The 19326-nt window shown below is 37.0% G+C and overlaps 1 protein-coding gene across 1 annotated transcript in view; it reads right to left on the reverse strand.

Moving 5' to 3' along the window:
* Positions 1 to 407: 407 nt before the first annotated feature.
* Positions 408 to 19326, reverse strand: part of LOC114660647 (SH2 domain-containing protein 4A-like) — a 46144-nt gene continuing 27225 nt past the window's right edge. Inside the window, exons 5-6 of the mRNA XM_028813478.2 lie at positions 10097 to 10229; positions 408 to 2604 (exon numbers count right to left, since the gene is read on the reverse strand). Of these exons, the coding sequence (XP_028669311.1) occupies positions 2375 to 2604; positions 10097 to 10229 (363 nt within the window). The 3' untranslated portion in view covers positions 408 to 2374. The remainder of the gene's footprint in view (positions 2605 to 10096; positions 10230 to 19326) is intronic.

The raw sequence follows: 19326 nt of genomic DNA on the forward strand, positions 1-19326 counted from the left end.
TAGACAATGCTTATCCATTCTTGCTCCAAATCTGTGGAATGATCTACTTGTCAATTAAAATGACACCCAATTTACTTGTGTTTAGGAATCTTCTGAAAACACCTAATTAAATATTTTGGAAGTGCTTTGTTTCTCTTCCACAGAATAGCTATTCCTGTACCGGCAAAGAACTTAGGGTACAGATTTTTTTGTCCTCGTCTAGTTGTAGATAAACTGTAATTACATAGTAGTACTACTCCCTATTGCTCAGTTTTTATCTTGTTTTCTGTTGCTTTTGAGTCTACTAATCATTGTTGTAAAGATTATAAATAATGTAAATATTATAAATATTGTAAATACGTTATTTTGTCTGCTCAATAAATAATAATAAATATATACATTAAAATATAAAAAATGGACTAATCATGTACAGTATAAAGTTTATTTGATCATTTGAGGTGTTCAATACAATATGTATCAATAATAAATTTTTCAGTACAGGACTGAAGCAGACCAAAGCTAATTCAAGTAACACTGGGAACAAGACAGGAAAAAGATGGTACACACCACCTCACTCATTTATACAGGAAATGTTTAAATCGGCAGTCAAATTAAACTGTACATCTTTGGGAGGAAAGCAGAGTACATGGAGAAAAACAATGAAGGCACCAAGACAGCATGCAAAATCCAGAATACAGTGTTTGGAGCTGAACAGGAGCAATGCTAACCACTGCTCATCTGTGCCACCTCGAGTAAACGTGTTACAGTATTTACATATTTAATTTTTTTCCGAAAAAAATATAATTTTTTTAAGTACAATTTATTTATGACTTGGTTAAACAAGGTGTGCCTTTTAACAAACTGTTAAAAAACATTTTCATTAAGAAGAATTAATTCTGCTTTCAGGTTTCACAAACATATAAGTAGTACTAAGCCTGTAAGAAATCAAGGCTGATATATTTTAGTTTTTCTACTGAAATTAAGGTATGTTATTGATAATCATGATTTCTAAATTGGAGAAATGAGATTCCATTTAATAGTCTTAACCTGTAGAAAGACTATTGCAATTTAATTGCTGACCTTTCTTTTGGCATGCTAATGATCTATCATTCCTGTTGCAGTGGTGCACACTATGCTAGCTTCCAGGAAGAAGCTTAAAAGTATATGAAAAGCATTATAGTTTTTTCTATCCTTTCACAGCAAGTGATAAAATCCCTGTCACCAATATAATACATTACACTGTGCTTTCCAGTTGAAGCATGTTAAAGATCCAAGTTAGTACTCATCGCCTCATCCTGTGCTCAATGGTTTGCATGTACAGTAAGATTATTTCAGCAAAGGAAGTTCATTAGGCGTATCAGAATTAGTGCCCAACTTTATTAGAAAAAGACACACTTATATCTGCCAAATACATCTTCAGTGATCTTAGAAAGAGCCACCAATGTGGCCTAATGGCTAAGGCTGTGGCAGTTCAGGCCACACTTTTGACTCACTGTACGACCCCTGAGTAAATAACTTAAATAATCTGCCATTGCTCCAATGCTGTGGATGTGTCACTGTCTAAACAGTTAAAGGATAAGTTTGATATTTTTCAAATCTTTACAAACATGGTATATATTCATTTGTCATATAAAACTGACAACTGTGTTGGCCTGAAAAATTAATGCGTTTGATAAGTTTTTCAGCTTTTACTCCATGCCCCATAGATTGCAATGTAAAGCAAAAGTGCAGGCAAGATATATTATTTTTAATTTATAGAAAGTGGTTAACTTTAGAACACCATTTTGTGTGGAAAATACAGATATAGCATGATTGTGAAGAAATACCTTCATCTTGAAAAATACTGATCCTATCCTTTAAGTTATAGTTCTCCCATTGTCAAGTGGATTAGAATCAACACCTCTAAAAACAACACAAATTACAATGTAAAGATTATTTACATGGATATAAAAGCATGATATGGTGGGTTAAGTATTAAAAACTAGCTTTGCAATTATCACTGATGCTATTTCATTTAAACAAAATGAGTTACAGTATTTTATTCATTACAAGAAAATTCTTTTTTTTTAAAGAAAAACAATACAAAACATACAGTATTTTCATTCAGTGCATGTATTGGTATTTTCACCTTTTATGCTGGTTATGTGCCAATTATCTTTGGTTTTCAGAACACACTCCAAGCAAAGGTTATATTAAAATGGTTAAGAATATGACTGAAGAGCAACTATACTCGATTCAGCAAAATTTAGGTCCAATGTTTAATTGACTCCACTTCCACAGCAATACAGGACGCCTTCTGTACAGTCCTAAAGACAAGTTCTGCTCTGCTCAGGACTCACTGGAACACATTCATCTCCATTAGAAAGATATCCAGTTTGGTAAGGCTCTTTTAGTGTCATCTGAAGCCTGAAGAAGACATCAAGTAAATTGATGGAGACTTTGCAGGCAATGGTGGCTTGACACGAGGCAAAGTGCCTTTGCCACTGGTCTTTTTTGGTCCACCAAAATTCTGCGTGAGTTCAGCAACGCTTCTTCGTACCACAGTGTTACTTGGAACTTCATTGGAGTGATCATTATTTTGCATTGTTGCTGTATTTGACACTTGATCGAGTTTGAAATCTTGACCTAAAATACAAAAAAAAAAGGAGTTTCAGATATAGAGTAAACAAACATGTATAAAGTAAACATAAAAAATATTTGGAAGAATTAACATTAACATCCTACACAAATGGAAACTGCAAAATTACTTACATTTTTCTGTTATTTTTCTTAGCTCCATTTGTGTAAAGTTTTTGTGTGTAGTCATTTATCCTGTAAGCAATGAGCAATATTTGCTACCCTAACCAACAGGCAGATAAGGTTCAGCTGCACCAGCTAAATTGTTTTCAGCTTAAAGTATGACACAAAAATAAGATTTCACCAAAAAAGAGTGATTTATTTCTTCTGCATGTTTGAGCTTTTATTACAGAAGTAAAGGGTTGCCGAGATGCTGTTAAACACCATACAGTCCTTGTACTGTGTTTGCATTCTCTCCATTACGTCATATCTGTATGAAGGGGCATGTGCGAGTACATGAAAGGTATCTTGACTCAGAAAACTTGAATATTTTAAAGTTTGTGGAGTTAAGGTTTCCATTTCTGCTTTTTGGGCATGATGCCCTCTTGCTGTCATCAGAATGTCATTTCCAGTGTCCACTAGAAAATACTGCACTTATAAGTGATACTGTCAACATATAAAAAATGTTCAAAATCTTTTGTTTGAATTCAGAGTTTGGAGTAAGAGCCAATCATAGCAGCTCTAGGCAAAATGCAGGTGCCAACTCTGGATGTAGTGCCAGTACATTGCACAGCACCTCTCACTCACTGAACCACACAGAGTCAATTTAGAGTTGCCAGTTACTTTAGGAGCAGAATTGCCATGTTCAGATCTGAGGTTCTGTTTTTTGTCTTTGTCTGCATTTGAGTTAGGAATAGCTTTCTAAAGTGAGGGAGATTAAGTAACTTAGGGTTCTGTTCATATAACTGGGAATAAGGAATAATAAAGCTAAGCAATGCATCGGTGAACAATGGCAATACTGTAAGTGCTTTTCCAAACTGTGGCAGTTAAGTACAAACCATACCCTCAGACAATGATCCTAATTTAGAGGTCAGTGTGCATACTCATTCTCACGTCATGTCAGACCCTTTGGGCATTAAAGAAAAGAATTAAGTCACAAAAATAGTTAATCAAAAAGGGGTTCTTTAGGTTTGAGAGGAACATTATTTACAATATAGATAAGGAGCAAGACAATCTAGGAGGACAGCAGGGCACAGCCCATGCTGCTCCAAATCAAGAGCTAAACTGAGCATCAAGCGTGGCAGCCACACATGCCTCCCTGAAGGAGGTTTATTGGTTATGGGCACGCAAGGACAGATGAAGGACTTAGTGAAGGAATCACTGCTCACACCTAGCCAGAGTAACAGATATTTAGGAAGTCTGATCTGTAACACTCATTTTATTACCACTGCAGCCATCACCAGAAAACCGAGAAAGTCATAGATTTATTTTTTTCATAAAATGAAACCGGTGAGTATATCAACATCTGCAATTTTGCATTAGTCAGTAGTTTTCATTATGAGGCTGCACAGCAAGTTGTTTTCCTATATTATTGTTAAAAAGAGAATTGTGAAAACTAAACAGGGCTGAATTTTCTTCTCACATTATTTATCAATAAGGATAGATCCTGGCTTCTTCAAGCGACAAACATTCCTCAGGGCAGCTCCGGAGGCTCTCTGACATTAGTAACTGGAGCACAGCTGTTCGTTCTTGGGTGCATTCCCACATTCATGTAATTTATAAAATGGGAAGGGCAGTGAATGCCTTAGAAGTCAGAAGAGCCCAGATGATCAAAACTTGTTTTCAGCAGTAACATAAAGACACATTTATTCTTTGCCTAACCACTCCAAAATATTGCAGATTCTGATGAGATCTATATGATGTTCCCGTCTGCTTATGCATGTGATGGTATTTTTTAAAGGATCTAGGCAACAAACAATAATTTTTTCTTCATAAGTCTTTCAAGCGTATGTCAATAACTGTGTTAATCTGCTGTTATTTAGAAACAAACTTGTTATTTTTGTTACATGTTTCTGAAATTTAAATCAAGTTAAAGCATTTTATAAGTACCAGGTTTGAACACTATTGTGTTGGCCTTTTTATAATGTTATTGTAAATTTTAGGACTTTCTGCACACCCTTGTGGCTTGTTCTTTTCAAATTGCTTTAAGAACAATTTATAATGTTCTATTAGCAAGGACTGAAGATGAACATTACAGCATAATCCAAACAGGAAACAATGGAAAAAAATAAGTTTTTACTTGAAAAAAGAACTAACCTTTTCTAAACAGAAGGGTTAGATAATTGAAATAGCTGTGAGTAGCCCATACCTGCAGTATGCCCTACAGGCAGCAAACCAAGCAATGCATTACGTCTGATTACAAATGAAAAAAAATCTGACTTGCGCAAAAATTTAACAAGGCTAAACAAAATTAGTTACACTATAAAAGTGATCTTAGTGTTTAATAAGCCACCACCCTCCACACCACCAAATTAAAACCAAACGCCAATTTGCAAACTGAAAAGATTCTATCCTGTACAAGTAAGTGAATTCTTTTATCTTAAACCACCATTTAATACTCTGTTTCCAGGCACAAATGACATCTGAGAGAAAACATAACATTTGTAATAATTTTCACCTCTGCATTATTGCTATTGTTTAAATACAACAAAAGCAAGGCAAGGCAAGGCACCGAAGATATGCCATTCCAGATTTTCCAGTTCACTGAAACTCAATGAACCTGAAATGACACCACCCTGGCTATTTTTCTTTTACACCCCGCCTGTGTGCATTCACTTATTTATAACATAGAAGAAAATGTTTGAAGTTCTCCGTGTCTTATTCTCCTGTACAAACAGCCCCACCCTGCCACTAAAAGTGTAATGTAAAGTGCAAGCATTTTTGGTTAAAAAATTACATGTTTTTTTTTCCCTACAGTGATTTTAAAAGTTTCACCTCATATGTTGTTTTTTACTTTTTTAAAACATGCTTATAATACGTAAAAAAAGAAGCACAGTATTTTTTTGAATGGGAAAGCTGTAGTTGTATCTTGTATACTTTCACAAAACAGCTTGTTTTAGTTCTCTAAAAAAGCAATACAGCAGGTGCAGTAAGGCTTTGTACCATGGCAAAATAGATCTAGAAGCATAATTTTACCCCATGAGGTCCAGGTGGAAAAATGTCTGATCAAGTCACATTTAACAAGGCTTTTATTCAAAGCTTATTTCACAAGCAAATCGAAGCCCATAATTTGTCAGTTTCCTGCATTTTCCAAAATGCCTCAATGTCATCAAATGTAAGAGAGAGACAGGAGCCATTGGCATGCTGTAAGCGCACGTCACGTGCCAACCTTGCCAGACAGTACGGATTAAGCTGCTCCACTGTGTCCCAATTGTGGGCAACATTTCAACAAAGCTGGCAGGACAACAGGACTGATGACCATCCAAGATCTGATAATCTCGAATTAACCACACACCAGAGGAGGACTGATACAGATTCTGACAGTTCATTTCAGATATGCCATTCATACAGCTGCTGAAACTGCTGCCAGTTATAATGTCTGTATTGGAAGCAGGACAGTGGGGGACAGATTCCTGCTGTAAGCCTTACAGCAAGGCAACAGTGTCTGATGCCCTCTGCTCACACCTCCTGATCATACATCAAGACAATGCCAGGCCACACATAGCTTCTTTGCACACACCAATGCTGGTGTGCAGGTTCTGCCTTGGCCTGCCTTTTCTTCTGACTTTAACCTAACAGAGCTTTGGGATGCACTGGATCACAACATCTAGAGAGACATGACATACAGTAGCCTTCCAGAATAGTGAAGTGGATTTAGTGGGTTTGAAAGTGTATGAGAATGCAGGAAGTATTTACTTTAAGCAAATTCATTCAGGTCATTATATATCATTCCTTTCACTACACAGAAGAGTCAAAATAAGAAAAGAAATACATAAACTGTAACCAAATGAACCAGAATATTTTAAAAGATAGAAGGCAAAGGAGGAAAGAAAAATTACAATTTCATGGCAAATAATACATTGGAGAAAATTTAATCTTGGGGGATCAGAACGTTGAAAAAATGGTGGTCACCTGCCCATCTACCGTTGTACACTATGAAAAACTGAACACTGCCAATAAAAAAAATAAACAAATAAATAAATAATTAGCACAAAAGCATGTATGCAGAATGATTAAAAAATGGGATGTAAAAGTAGCTTTAGTTTCAATAGGAATGAAAAGCCTATAACTAAATATCTTGCCAATCCATATTAACTTCATTTATTTGCCACATCCAGCTGCATATGCTTTGCTACGTTCTGTCACTGAGAATGTCTCTGGGTGCAACTTAGTGGCACAGTCTAAAGACATGCTGTTAGATAAACAGCCTTCAATAAATTTCTCTGGTATATGTTTGTATGTGCTATATAATGAACTGGCACTGGACTGTATATAATGTGGAGAACAGCCTTGCATGGAGGCTGCCCTTAGGCTCCTGTGACACTCACCCGCATACGAGGTTATGAAAATGGACAACTGAAAAGACAACATGTAATACCATAAAATGTGTTATAGTTTCACATCAATAACACATTAGATGACCTATAGTCCGTGTCACATGTGTGAGCAAGTCACAAATCTCTCAGGGGCCAATTTCAGTCAAACTGGGCAATAATATTATGCTTACACCAAAGACTAATGTTGTGTTCATTGTGAAGTGGGAAGTTGGAATTTCTGAGTTCCTTATCTGACTTCAGACCATGATGTCAGTCCTAAATGGCAATGTACACCATAAGCTTTAGTGAAACCTGTAGTATTATACTGTTTGTTAGCTTTTGTATGTTTGTGAAACATTAAATGAGTTGTACAAACAGTACTGTGGACATGGTGCAACGGTTTTTGGATACGCAAAATACTGTGAATGCGGTATTGTCAACTGCTATTTATTCCAATGGAGCAAGCACAACAAAGGTTTTCCTGGACACATTCATATTGGTTTTCTGAATGTTTTACTGGAACAAGGTCAATTTGGGTGAAATGCCATTTCCAGCTCTGACTTCCAAGATAAATGGAATGCAGCCTTAGTATTTGTCCATTTCCTCTGCAGCTGGGAGGACTTCAACTCAGAAGAATTCTTTTGAATCTGAAGCTCCACCTGTTCCTGTCTCTAGACTTTCTAGTTGAATAGATCATCAAACATGGCATCTGAATGGATCTGCAAGTGATTGAAGCACATCCGTATAGCTGAAGCACAAACATCCTTCAATTTGTATTTTCACCCTCTCAATTGGTAGGGTGGCACAGCAGCACCAGGGTATTCTCCCCATGCCTGTGTGGGATTCATCTGGGTGCTTTGGTTTTCTCTCACAGTCTAAAGACTTAAAAGTAAGGTGGATTGACCTTAGTGTGTGTTCGGTGTGTGAGTATATGTGTGTTCACCCTGCAATGGACTGACACCTTGTCCAGGGTTTTCTCCTGCCTTGTGTCCTATGCTAGCTGGGATAGGCTCTGGCACTTCTCATGACCCTGTTCAGAACTAAGCGGATTACAAAATGACTGACTGACGCCCTCAGTTGCTCTCCTGGTGAAAAAATGGGTTTCATTTCTCTGTTTCTGTTTTATTATAACGTTCAGATTCAAACTGTAGAGAGTGCAGGCAGGGTGGAATGGGTGGAGAAGTATGTCAGGAGTAATTTGTGACAGACAGGTATCAGCAAGAGTGAAAGGGAAGGACTACAGGACGGTAGTTAGATCAGCTATGTTATATGGGTTGGAGATGCACAGTGGGTAGCACTGACCAGAAAGCAGGAGACAGAGCTGGAGGTAGCAGAGTTAAAGATGCTAAGGTTTGCACTGGGTGTGTGGAGGATGGATAGGATTAGACATGAGTACATTAGAGAGTCAGCTCAAGTTGGATGGTTGGGAGACAAAGTCAGAGAGGCGAGATTGCGTTGGTTTGGACATGTGCAGAGGAGAGATGCTGGGTAAATTGGGAGAAGGATGCTAAGGCATAGAGCTGCCAGGGAAGAGGAAAAGAGGAAGGCCTAAGCGAAGGTTTATGGATGTGGTGAGAGAGGACATGCAGGTGATGGGTGTAACAGAACAAGATGCAGAGGAGAACAAGATATGGAAGAAGATGATCTGCTGTGGCAACCCCTAACAGGAGCAGCCGAAAGAAGAAGAAGAAGATTCAAACTGTACCTAGCATGTTTCAGACAAAGATTTAAAAACTTTCAAGTGCAACGCAGACTTTTTATGTTTCTAAAACCCTATTACTCTAATAGAATACACATCTTAGGGTCACAAAGGGGGACTGAACCATATCAATCCCAAGAGCATTAAAAGCAGGATGTAAGAAGGATAAGTCCATTGCCAGGCACGTTCAAGAATGGGGTCTCAAATAGGGTCAGCTTACAGTCATGAATTAATCTAAAGCATAGGTGTTTGAAATATGTGAGGAAAGTTAGGGTACTACTACTGAGACAAAAAAGACAACATGAAACTCCAAACAGACAGTGACAAGGCTGGATTTCAAACCCAGTCTTCTAGGCCATGGGGCCCAATAGAAAAACAATTATTAGAAAAGTTTTCCTGACAAAATTGATTGACATTTAAAAACACAATTTATGTATTTGAAATAGTTGTCATAAGCCTACTGGACATTAACCTGATGGGTTATATAATCTCAAAGTTGAACCAGTGAATAAAGCCTTCTCCAAATAACCAGTATGAATCACACTTCTAATGCAACCTTAAATTTAAGTCCAGTGACTTTATTTCTAAAGTTTCTGCTTCCTGCATTGGAGAGTTTTCCCAGAGCAGCAGCAGGTCTGACAAAAGCCCAATGAACTGCAGAGACATTGAGCTGGCAAGGACGTGTCCAGCACGAAGGTGACAGCACAGGGAAAGCTTCTGTGGCAGAGAGGCAGTGACAGATGCTAATGTGCCTGGAGGGTAGACGGTGCAGAGTCAAAAGTGAAAATAAGGAGAAGGGGGGTAGGGAATAGGTCTCGCCATCTGGGACACACACGCAGCAGGGCTTCTGACAAGCTTTGACTACCTGCGCTCCTGCACTAAAGTGACAGCTGCCCAGCCACCAGGAAAACAGAAAAGACAGACCGTGTCTGAAAGTATGAAATAGGCCACCAGGGGTCATGTGCATGGATGCCATGAAAAAGGTCAATCTTCAGAGATGGCGTGCGTGTTTGAGAAAGGAATGTTTAAAGAATGAGGGAAAAAAGTTTAGTAGAGTATGTCCCTGATTTTCAAGGTTAACAAAAAATGGCATGGACAAATGCATTTCTTGCTCTCACATGGAACATATTTTGTTATTCTTTTTCATCTTATAAGGAAAACAGACTGTATTTAATCCTTACCAGAAGTAAAGTTCATTTTAAAAAATGTTCTTTTCACTATTAGAGCATAACACACATGTATATATGCCGTGTATATGTGTGTGTGTATATACAATATATATATATATATATATATATATAATTAAAAACTTTAGATATTTGGCTACCTGTTCTTTCTTGACATTCCCCAGACTGCATTGCAAGGACTGTGGTGTCAGTATCTTTTTGACACAGATGTCGGCGGTAGAAAATGTCACATGCTGATGTTGCATCCTGACTTGCATCTTCCTCTTCTATCTCCTGTAATTTAAAGAGAACAAAGGTTGATATGCAGAGATCCTAGGGCATTGTGCAATGTAGAGGATGTTATCCGTGTAGAGGACAGAACCAGAGTTTAGATTCCAGATGCCCAATAGGATCAACCCGGGGCCAAAGTGAATAGAACCTGGTTGCACATGTGACTTTGAATAGCAAGGTGTAATTGGCCTGGTGTGTGTAAGTTTACGTTTGCACATAAATATGTCGAGCATTGGAATGGCTTCTGGTGGGATAGACTCCAGCTTACCACAACCCTGAAAGAGAATAAGTTACTGCAGAAAATAGGATGACTTGTTTATATTCTAATTTATATTGTAAATAGTAATCACTTCCAGCTCAGTTTGTATTTGTGCATTAAGGACCAGTAGGTCCCAGCCCCACCAAATGTTGCACAAAATATAATAATAAGTTAGCCTATTATTAAAATGTTCATAACAACCCTCAGTTTTGTCTTCTTAAGAAAGTTTTTTTTTCCAGTTTTCTATCATGTCCTTAATGTAATCACGTATCTATAAAAATATTACTTCTTGTAGCACGCAAATGTTTCTTCATGCCAGGTGTTACAAGCCTATTTCTGGCTGAAGGGCTGAACCAATTGGTTCTGCAGTGTTCTCTATACCCTTGGGTGTGTGAATATGCCCAACCTGACCTTTCTAGTGGAACTTGAAGGTCATCATCAATATTAAAATGAGGACTGTGTTTTTTTGTTTTTTTTTTTAATCATGTGTTTCCACTTCTAGTCTAAACTTTTTCCTAGATGAGGCCTTGTAGTGAGAAGATGCGAGAAGTCCAGTGAAATTTGCTCCCATAATGTTAGCCACGGTAATTTGAAAACCAAAAAGAAAAGTGATCAATATCTGGATGAAAAATGCACTATATAAAAGACATTACACTAAATCTTGATTTTCAACAGCCACTAATGAGAATCACACTAAAGTTGAAAAAGGTACCAAGGAGATCTATTTGTGCTTCTTCCACTATGTTGAAAGAAGCCAGCTGTATGATGCTCCTGTTTCAAGGAAGGATTAACTCTGGGGGCAGAAAGGACAGTTTTGTATGTAGAAAATTGTCTTTCCTGGTGTTTATTGGCTTCAAAAGGATTAAAAGTCAAGACAGAGGTAAAAAGCTTAGGGGTAACTGTTGACTGTAATCTGAATTTTAAATCGCATATTAATCAGACCACTAGGACAGCATTTTTTCACTTAAGAAACACAGCAAAAGTTAGACCTCTTATATCATTGAAAGATGCTGAGAAATTAGTTCACACTGTAGCGGGGCTACATAGTTAGTGTTGTCAAATGTCAGTACTGAGTGCGTTTCGTTTCCATTGTCCCGTTTGCTGTTTGTGTGTGTATCAGTAAATGATGATGGAAGAAGACCACAGCCTCAAACCTGGAAAACACCTGTTTGCTATTAATCAATCACATCCATCACAGGACTATTTAAGCCATCAGGAGGGAATAGCCAAGGGGGAAGAGAGAGGAGAAGGAGACTTTTTCATTTTCATTTTCATTTTCATTTTCATTTTCATTTTCATTTTCACGACCACGACCACGAGCCATCTATACCTGCTGTATTCAACATCGCGCATTTTCATCCAGTTTGTTTTTCAATTCGCCGGACTTACTTCAATACCCTCATCACGAGAGACCCCGGGATCGGACTTCATCATCCACCACGCACCGAGGTTTCACGGTGAGGCTGCTCCATTTTGTTCCGGGAAAATCAAACGACTCATTTATCATTAGTTCAGTCAACCGTATTCATAACAGTTTTAATGACCGGACTCAAGTTCACATTCATTTCCGTATCTCATTCATTTTTGGTTATTCGTGTTGATTGTTATATGTTACAAGGGCAAGGGAGGGTTTATTGTTTGTGTGTATATATATATATGGTATTGTTGCTTCGTTGGAGGGTTATATATGTATATATAATTATTGTGCATTTTTTTCTTCTTATTGCTCATTTAATATAATTACCTATTTTTACATATCATCTGTTTTTTGCTTGCTTGTTTAACCCGTCGATTGTGGGGAAAATTTTCATTTGTTAGAGGTACGGCTTGTTATTTAGATTCAGCTCAGTAATTTATCCAGGCCACAGGGCTTGGAGGTGTAGCTGCTGGCTGGGTAAGGGAACGGCCGTTACAACGCGTTTGTTTTCAGTCAGCTACCTTACTGTAATGCAATCCTCTCAGGAATACCCAAAAAAGACATAAATCGTTTGCAACTAGTGCAGAATGCAGCTGCTAGAATCCTAACCAGGAAAAGAAAATCCGAGCACATTTCTCCAGTTTTGATGTCACTACACTGGTTACCTGTGTCATTCAAGATTGACTTTAAAATTCTGCTTATGGTTTATAGAAGATGGGGAGAGATTATTTAAGGCTTTATATCGGAATGTCTGACATCTTATATTCCTCAGATCCTCAACTGAGTGTCTCCTTAGAATTCCAAGAGCAAAACTTAAAAGAAGTGGTGAGGCGGCCTTCTGCTGTTATGCACCTAAAATCTGGAATAGCCTGCCAATAGTCTGCTAATACAGTGGAGCACTTTAAAAAAAACTGCTGAAAACACATTATTTTAACTTGGCTTTCTCATAACTTCACTTTAATTTAATCCTCATACTCTGTGTATCCAATTAATTATAATAACTATTCATGGTGGCTCTAAAATCTGTACTAACCCCTACTCTCTCTTCTGTTTACTTTTCCGGTGTCCTTTTGGTGGTGGCTTGTGCCACCACCATCTACTCAAAGCACTGTGATGTACCAACAGTGATGGATTAAAAGCCAGAAGTCTGCATGACCATCATCATCAAGTCCTTCTGTGAGAACCCTAAATACAAAGAGGACTATTTCATTTATGTCAGGTAGAATGCCCAGAGGGGACTGGGCGGTCTCGTGGCCTGGAACCCCTGCAGATTTTATTTTTTTCTCCAGCCGTCTGGAGTTTTTTTTTTGTTTTTTCTGTCCTCCCTGGCCATCGGACCTTACTCTTTTTCTATGTTAACTAATGTTGTCTTATTTTAATTTCTTATTTTGTCTTTTATTTTTCTTTTCTTCAATATGTAAAGCACTTTGAGCTACTTTTTCTATGAAAATGTGCTATATAAATAAATGTTGTTGTTGTTGTTCATGCTGACCAGCAACTACCTGGCTGCATGGTAGTTAGTGCCGTTACTGGACATGCAGTGTACAGTTTGAGTTGTATGGTGTGTGTGTGGTCCGCGAAACATTTCCATGATATTCCAGTTTGTCTTTTTTCACTTCAGAGCTGTTCATTTCTAAACATGAGGTGTTTTTATTTCAATTTAGAAAATTCATAGCCAATATATTTTTCTGAGCAGTAGGTGGTTGTGGTTGTTGCACTCTACAATATATGGCTGTATTTTGTCGGAAAATGACAAAGTCAGAGGACATCTTAATAATCTGATGCCAACTGAAATAGACCAGTCACAAGAATCTCATTGTTTAACTGATTTTTTTGTGCCATGAAAGGTATCTGCATGATTCATTAGTTATTAGCAAAACAGGGACAGATATTATCAGTTAGACAGGGTAGTTCCCCAGAATTAAAGCACACACATAGGAAAATTATGGTATTGTCCACCAGAATTTGCATGCCCAAAAATACCACTGTTCCTGCTTTTAAGTAGTAACATACATTTAGGATCCTTTGCTTTCATTAACAAAGTTCTCAGGACAGCTCAAGAGTTTACTAACTGAAATTTCTATGCACCACTGATTTTGTGCCATTCCACATATTGTCTCATAAGTTCATGTTGAATGTTTTTAATAGCCCAACAGATATCTTTTTTTAGTTTTGTATTACTATTTAGTATTAGAAAAACAATGGAAAATTAAAGCTGAGTGTGTGGCAGGACAGTGGCACAATGGGTAGTGCTGCATCAACAATCCTGGTCACTGTCTGTGAAGAGTGTGCAGATTCTCTCCATTGTTTGCATGGGTTTTCGTTTGGGTATTCCAAATTGATCTCCCATACATATGATGGTTAGGTTAACTGGCAACTCAAAATCAGCCTCCTTCTGTTTGAGTATGTATATATGTGCCCTAGAATGGGCTGGCACTCTGTCCTGTGTTGTTTTCCATCTTATAATAAAAAAAATGGATTACATTTATATAGCACTTTTCTTGCTACTCAAAGTGCTTAACATAGACAGAGCTGAACCACTCCAGCCAGCTTGGATGATGCAACAGCAGCCAATTGTTGGGTCAGAATGCTTACCACAAATAAGCAATTAGGTTGTAAAGGGGTGAGAGAGATAGCCAGTTAGAGACAGGGGATGATTAGGGAGCCAAAATGGACAAGGTTATTATTGGCAATTTAGCCAGGGCATTGCAATACGCCCTTCTCTTTTTGAAAGATGCCCATGAATCCTTAATGATTACAGAGAGTCAGGACCTCGGTTTTACATCTCATCCGAATGACAGTGCCATATTTACAGCACATTGTCCCTGTCACTGCAGTGGGGCACTAGAATCCACACACAGACGATCGATGAAGCACCCCTGCTGGCTTCACCAACTCTTCTTTCAGCAGCAATCCAAGCTTTTTCATAGATGGTCTCCCATCCAAGTAATGGCTGGGCTCGAACATACTTAGCTTTCAGGTGTATCACCTATTCTGAAGCACAGGTGGTATGTCTGCTGAGACAGACTCCACCATGACCCAGAATTGACTTTAGCTGGTTTGAGAATGAATGTGTCTACCATCTGGCATAGTGATTAAGGCTTTGGACTTCAAACTATGATGTTGTGGGTTCAAATCTCTTCACTGATGCTGCATAACCAAGAGCAAGTCACTTCATCTGCCTATGCTCCAATTGGATAAACAAAAAGAAATGTAAATAATTGTATCTTAAATGTTGAAGGTTGCCTTAGATAAAGGTGTCAGACAAAATAAATACTATATCAACTTATCTTCAAATTATAAATGTACAATTTAGGGACTTCACTTAGGGACATTTTACATAGTTATTAACTTTATTAATTGTTTATACGATATCATTTCACTGTATATTTGCTCTGTTTTACATTATACATGAATATCTGATCGGTATTTAAATGGACTGGTCTTGCAAAATAAACTAATTTATTCTGCAATTAGAAGCATACACCTTTTTACAGTTTAATTTTCTGAGCTTGTTTATAGCAGTAACACTTCTAAAAAAGAAACATTCTCTTTTGTATTAAAATATTAATAAAAATCCCATTTGAAAATTGCAAGAAGCAAACTGTTTTGCGCAGTACCTTGAAGAGGGGGAGTTTTTAATAAATTTTAGCACCGTTTGCACACAAGAGGAAGAGCGTTCTCAGGCTGACACACTTGGGACATCAGTAGAATGTAATCCATCTGTGATTGGTCCTCAGACCGTCATAGTCAATTTAATTCCAAGTTCAGGTTTTTCTGCCATCTGCTCAAGAGGAACAGTTAACAGTGTTTACTCCCATTGGTGTTCCACTCAGTGGAAGTATTACTTGTTCCAGCAATATAGTTTTAGCTTCTGTCCTATAGAATTTAATCATTTAATAGCCACTGCCACCTATCTAATCAGTATTTTATGTTGTAAAGCAACCTTTAATTTGTACCAATACAATATAGGAATCAATAGTTTTGAAAGTCCAAAGAAATTGTTCAGCTTAGAAATAGCTACACTTTAATAAGCAGAAAGTCGTTATTCAGTATTTTAAAAATAGTTTCTTTAAAAAAAATCTATGTGCTTCTGATTTTTAGGTCGACAAAATGGCTATCATACGGTATACTGCATGTATGTTTTATTTTGAAAAAATGAAGAATTTGTGGAGATCGGTAAAATACAAATTTCGAGCTACTATGGACAAATAAAAACACAAGAACAATTCTGTTTCTCAACCTACCTTGTCAATATCTATTTACAGAACTTTTGTAAAATATCATCAAGGTAAAATCTGAAAAGTTCCAAGTTTAAGCTACGTATCCACCTCACTACTTGGCAATTATTCCAAATATCTTGCTGTGTTCTCCTTGCCCTCATTTCTAGCATTAACTGGTCACTAAGCTGAGGAACAGTTTATACCAGGCATATAAAAAAAACTAATGAACATACTTTTTGCTTGACAGCTGAAAGCGGTGAACATATGAATGACAAAAATTCTTCAGTATTATTCCTGTGTTAGCTATTATGTTTATGTGAAGCATTATAGTTAAATATTTTAATCGGCTTTTGTGATGGTGACTAAAACTAAGTGTCTCAGATCATTGTGAAATGCAGGCAAAAGACCGTGTTGTTATACTTAAGAGGATAGAAGGGAAATGGGCAGTGTAACAATAGATAAAGCACAATCTGTCCGATTAGCTACTCACTTTAGAACAGGAACTAAAATAGTTTTGTGGGTTTTTCTTTCAAAATACATTTGTTCTAGTATTCTGTTTATCATGGATTATGCATTTGTGACCATTGCCTGATTTCTTGACTTCATCACCCCTTAGTCTTCACCATAGGCTCTTTCCTGCTTGCACCATGAACTCTTGTTATCTGAACTATCGCCTTTTGTGTATCCCTTAATGTGGAATCCATCCTTGAAACTATGGTAAAGTTGACCTTTGATGGCCTTTTCGTTTATAATGCTCTATTGCTGGAGGCAAAAATGATTGAATGTCGTTAGTGTTTTAAGCAGAACACTACTGCCTTGAAGTTGGATTACATCCATCAATTCATCTATTTTCTAAACCCTCTTATTCTGAGCATGGTTGCAGAGCCCATTCCCAGACAATTAACTTTAATTTTCCAGTGTCAAGATCCTCAATATTTCTTAGTTTATTATGGGAATACTAGTGGTCCCTGTTTTGATTTTCTTGTGTATTTGAAAATTTTCTTCCCCAAGGATTCTGGTGGTTACATCTGTTTTTTGCCAATTAACTCAGTTTTGCTTGCATATGTTTATTTTTACAGTTTTCACTGCAATTTGTTCATTTATTGGCAGTGCTATTTTGAGTTCCTATTGTTAGGATAGCACCACATTGCTAGGGTTGTGTCCTCTGTGGTCATGAACTCTCCATCATAACATAACAGGATAAAAGTGCACTTCAAAGTTGTTTCTGTATCCAAGTATATGAATTCCCCAAACCCTCTTGTTGTTGCTTTGATTAAATGTCTTTTTTGATTCTATGATTTTGAATAATTTTTTTATATTTTTTCGAATTATGAATGATGTCTTGCTTTTTGGTTTTGGTTGGTAGTATTTTTGATCTACTGGTTTTGATTTTCGTTTTGTTTTTGACTTTGCCTCTTCTCCCAGTTGACTATTAAATCATAGTGCATGACATTCAATCATGACACCTAGGAAGAATATGATGGTGTGGACATTGGCAAAAAAACATTCAAAAAGCATGAATGTCCATTATGAGATATTTCCTGCTGGCACTATGTGTTAACACTAAATACAATGATTTTCCAGGCAGATTAATGATTCTTTCTGTTTATTTCCTAGGAAAAACAAACATAACAACTGAAACATATTTGAGGTACCAAATGTAGTTCATTTGTGAAAACATTTTGTTTAGTGTGATGGCAATTTATCCATTGAGTTCTTTTATCAGATTAAGAATCTCGTGTGGAATGACCAAAATGTGGCAGAAAGTAATAGGGGAACTGAGATGTCATGGCAGCCTGATGTGCCTCTGCTTTGTGATGACTTGGATTAATATTAATCTTACTATATCTAGTATTAATATATAGTTGTGCACAATATAATCTAGAGAGCACGAACAGACTCAACATAGTGCTTGTATTTTCTTGACCATAATATAACATCATAGTTGCACATTTGCTACAATCTGCTACAGTCCATACATTATCTTCATATTGGTTGTCTGGCATACAAATCTGCATTGGCTAAATTGGGGGTGGGGGGGGGGGGGAATACTGGGATATCCATGGCATGTTACAAAAAAAATAAAATAAATAATTGCAGGCGATAAGGGCTGTAAACTTCTTTGCTAAGATTACAAATGAGATTTTGTGTTACAAAAGACCTTCACACAGCTTTTCACTTTTAATATTTATTATGATTGCACTGGGAGACATTGGGATTTTTACGAGACTAAATATGTTTGACTTGAGGGGAAGACAATAATGAAAAAATGCCATTGGATTATTTTCTTATGCACTTTCCTTCCCCAGAGTGTTTCTTGATTCGATATACTTTTGCCCTATTGTTCTCTCTTTCTCAGCAAACATTGATATGGCTTAATAAAAACAAAAATTTAAATCAGTGTTGTATTACTGTATTTACTATTGATTGCTGTAAAATGTGTGACTCCTTAAAAGATACATTCTGTAGTTTTGAATTTAAGGTATTTTTCAGAACTGTAGCATACATTAATTTATCCCTGGAAATATGAATTATTAAGTAAAATATTACTTATAAATGGAGAAAATAAGCCTTGACTCCAGTAGCTTATGCTGGTTTCCTATGCTCCTCCAGGGTGTTCTAGGGCAAATTTATTTCCACTTAATTTTCTGTTAACAATGGGAGTTGAACAAACTATTGTTTAATCTTAGTTAAAAAATTCTTTATAGCAAGAAAACATGGGTCAAAGGTGCACTTTATGCTGTCAAAGTGGCTCCATGAGAGATAGAAGAGTTTTCAAGAGATAACTGATACAAACACAGTAATAATCACTAAACTCCACTCAGATAGTACAGTTAGGCAGCTCCGTTAAGCAACAGGCCAACGGAATGTCAAAGCAAAAATATGAATAAAATTATCTATTGATTTTAGTAGGATCTGATGGTGTAAATTGTATGGCAGACAATAGCCATTAGAAGATCATTTAGTCACTTTAATAGAAGATGACTCCATACTATAGGTCACTCAGCTCTAATTTTCCAAAACGCCAGATCACAACTTCATTTTACAGATACTGGAGACAAACTGGAAATTAGCCTTTAATTACTGAGTTCATGGGCATCCAGATATTTGAATTATTATTTATTTTATGCTTTTTTCTTAAAAAGCTTTAGGAAGCCCTGAACCCTGATTCCAATGACGGCCAGACAGAGTCCCACGAAT

The sequence above is a fragment of the Erpetoichthys calabaricus genome, chromosome 11 (assembly GCF_900747795.2).
Source record: "Erpetoichthys calabaricus chromosome 11, fErpCal1.3, whole genome shotgun sequence".
Taxonomy (NCBI): domain Eukaryota; kingdom Metazoa; phylum Chordata; class Cladistia; order Polypteriformes; family Polypteridae; genus Erpetoichthys; species Erpetoichthys calabaricus.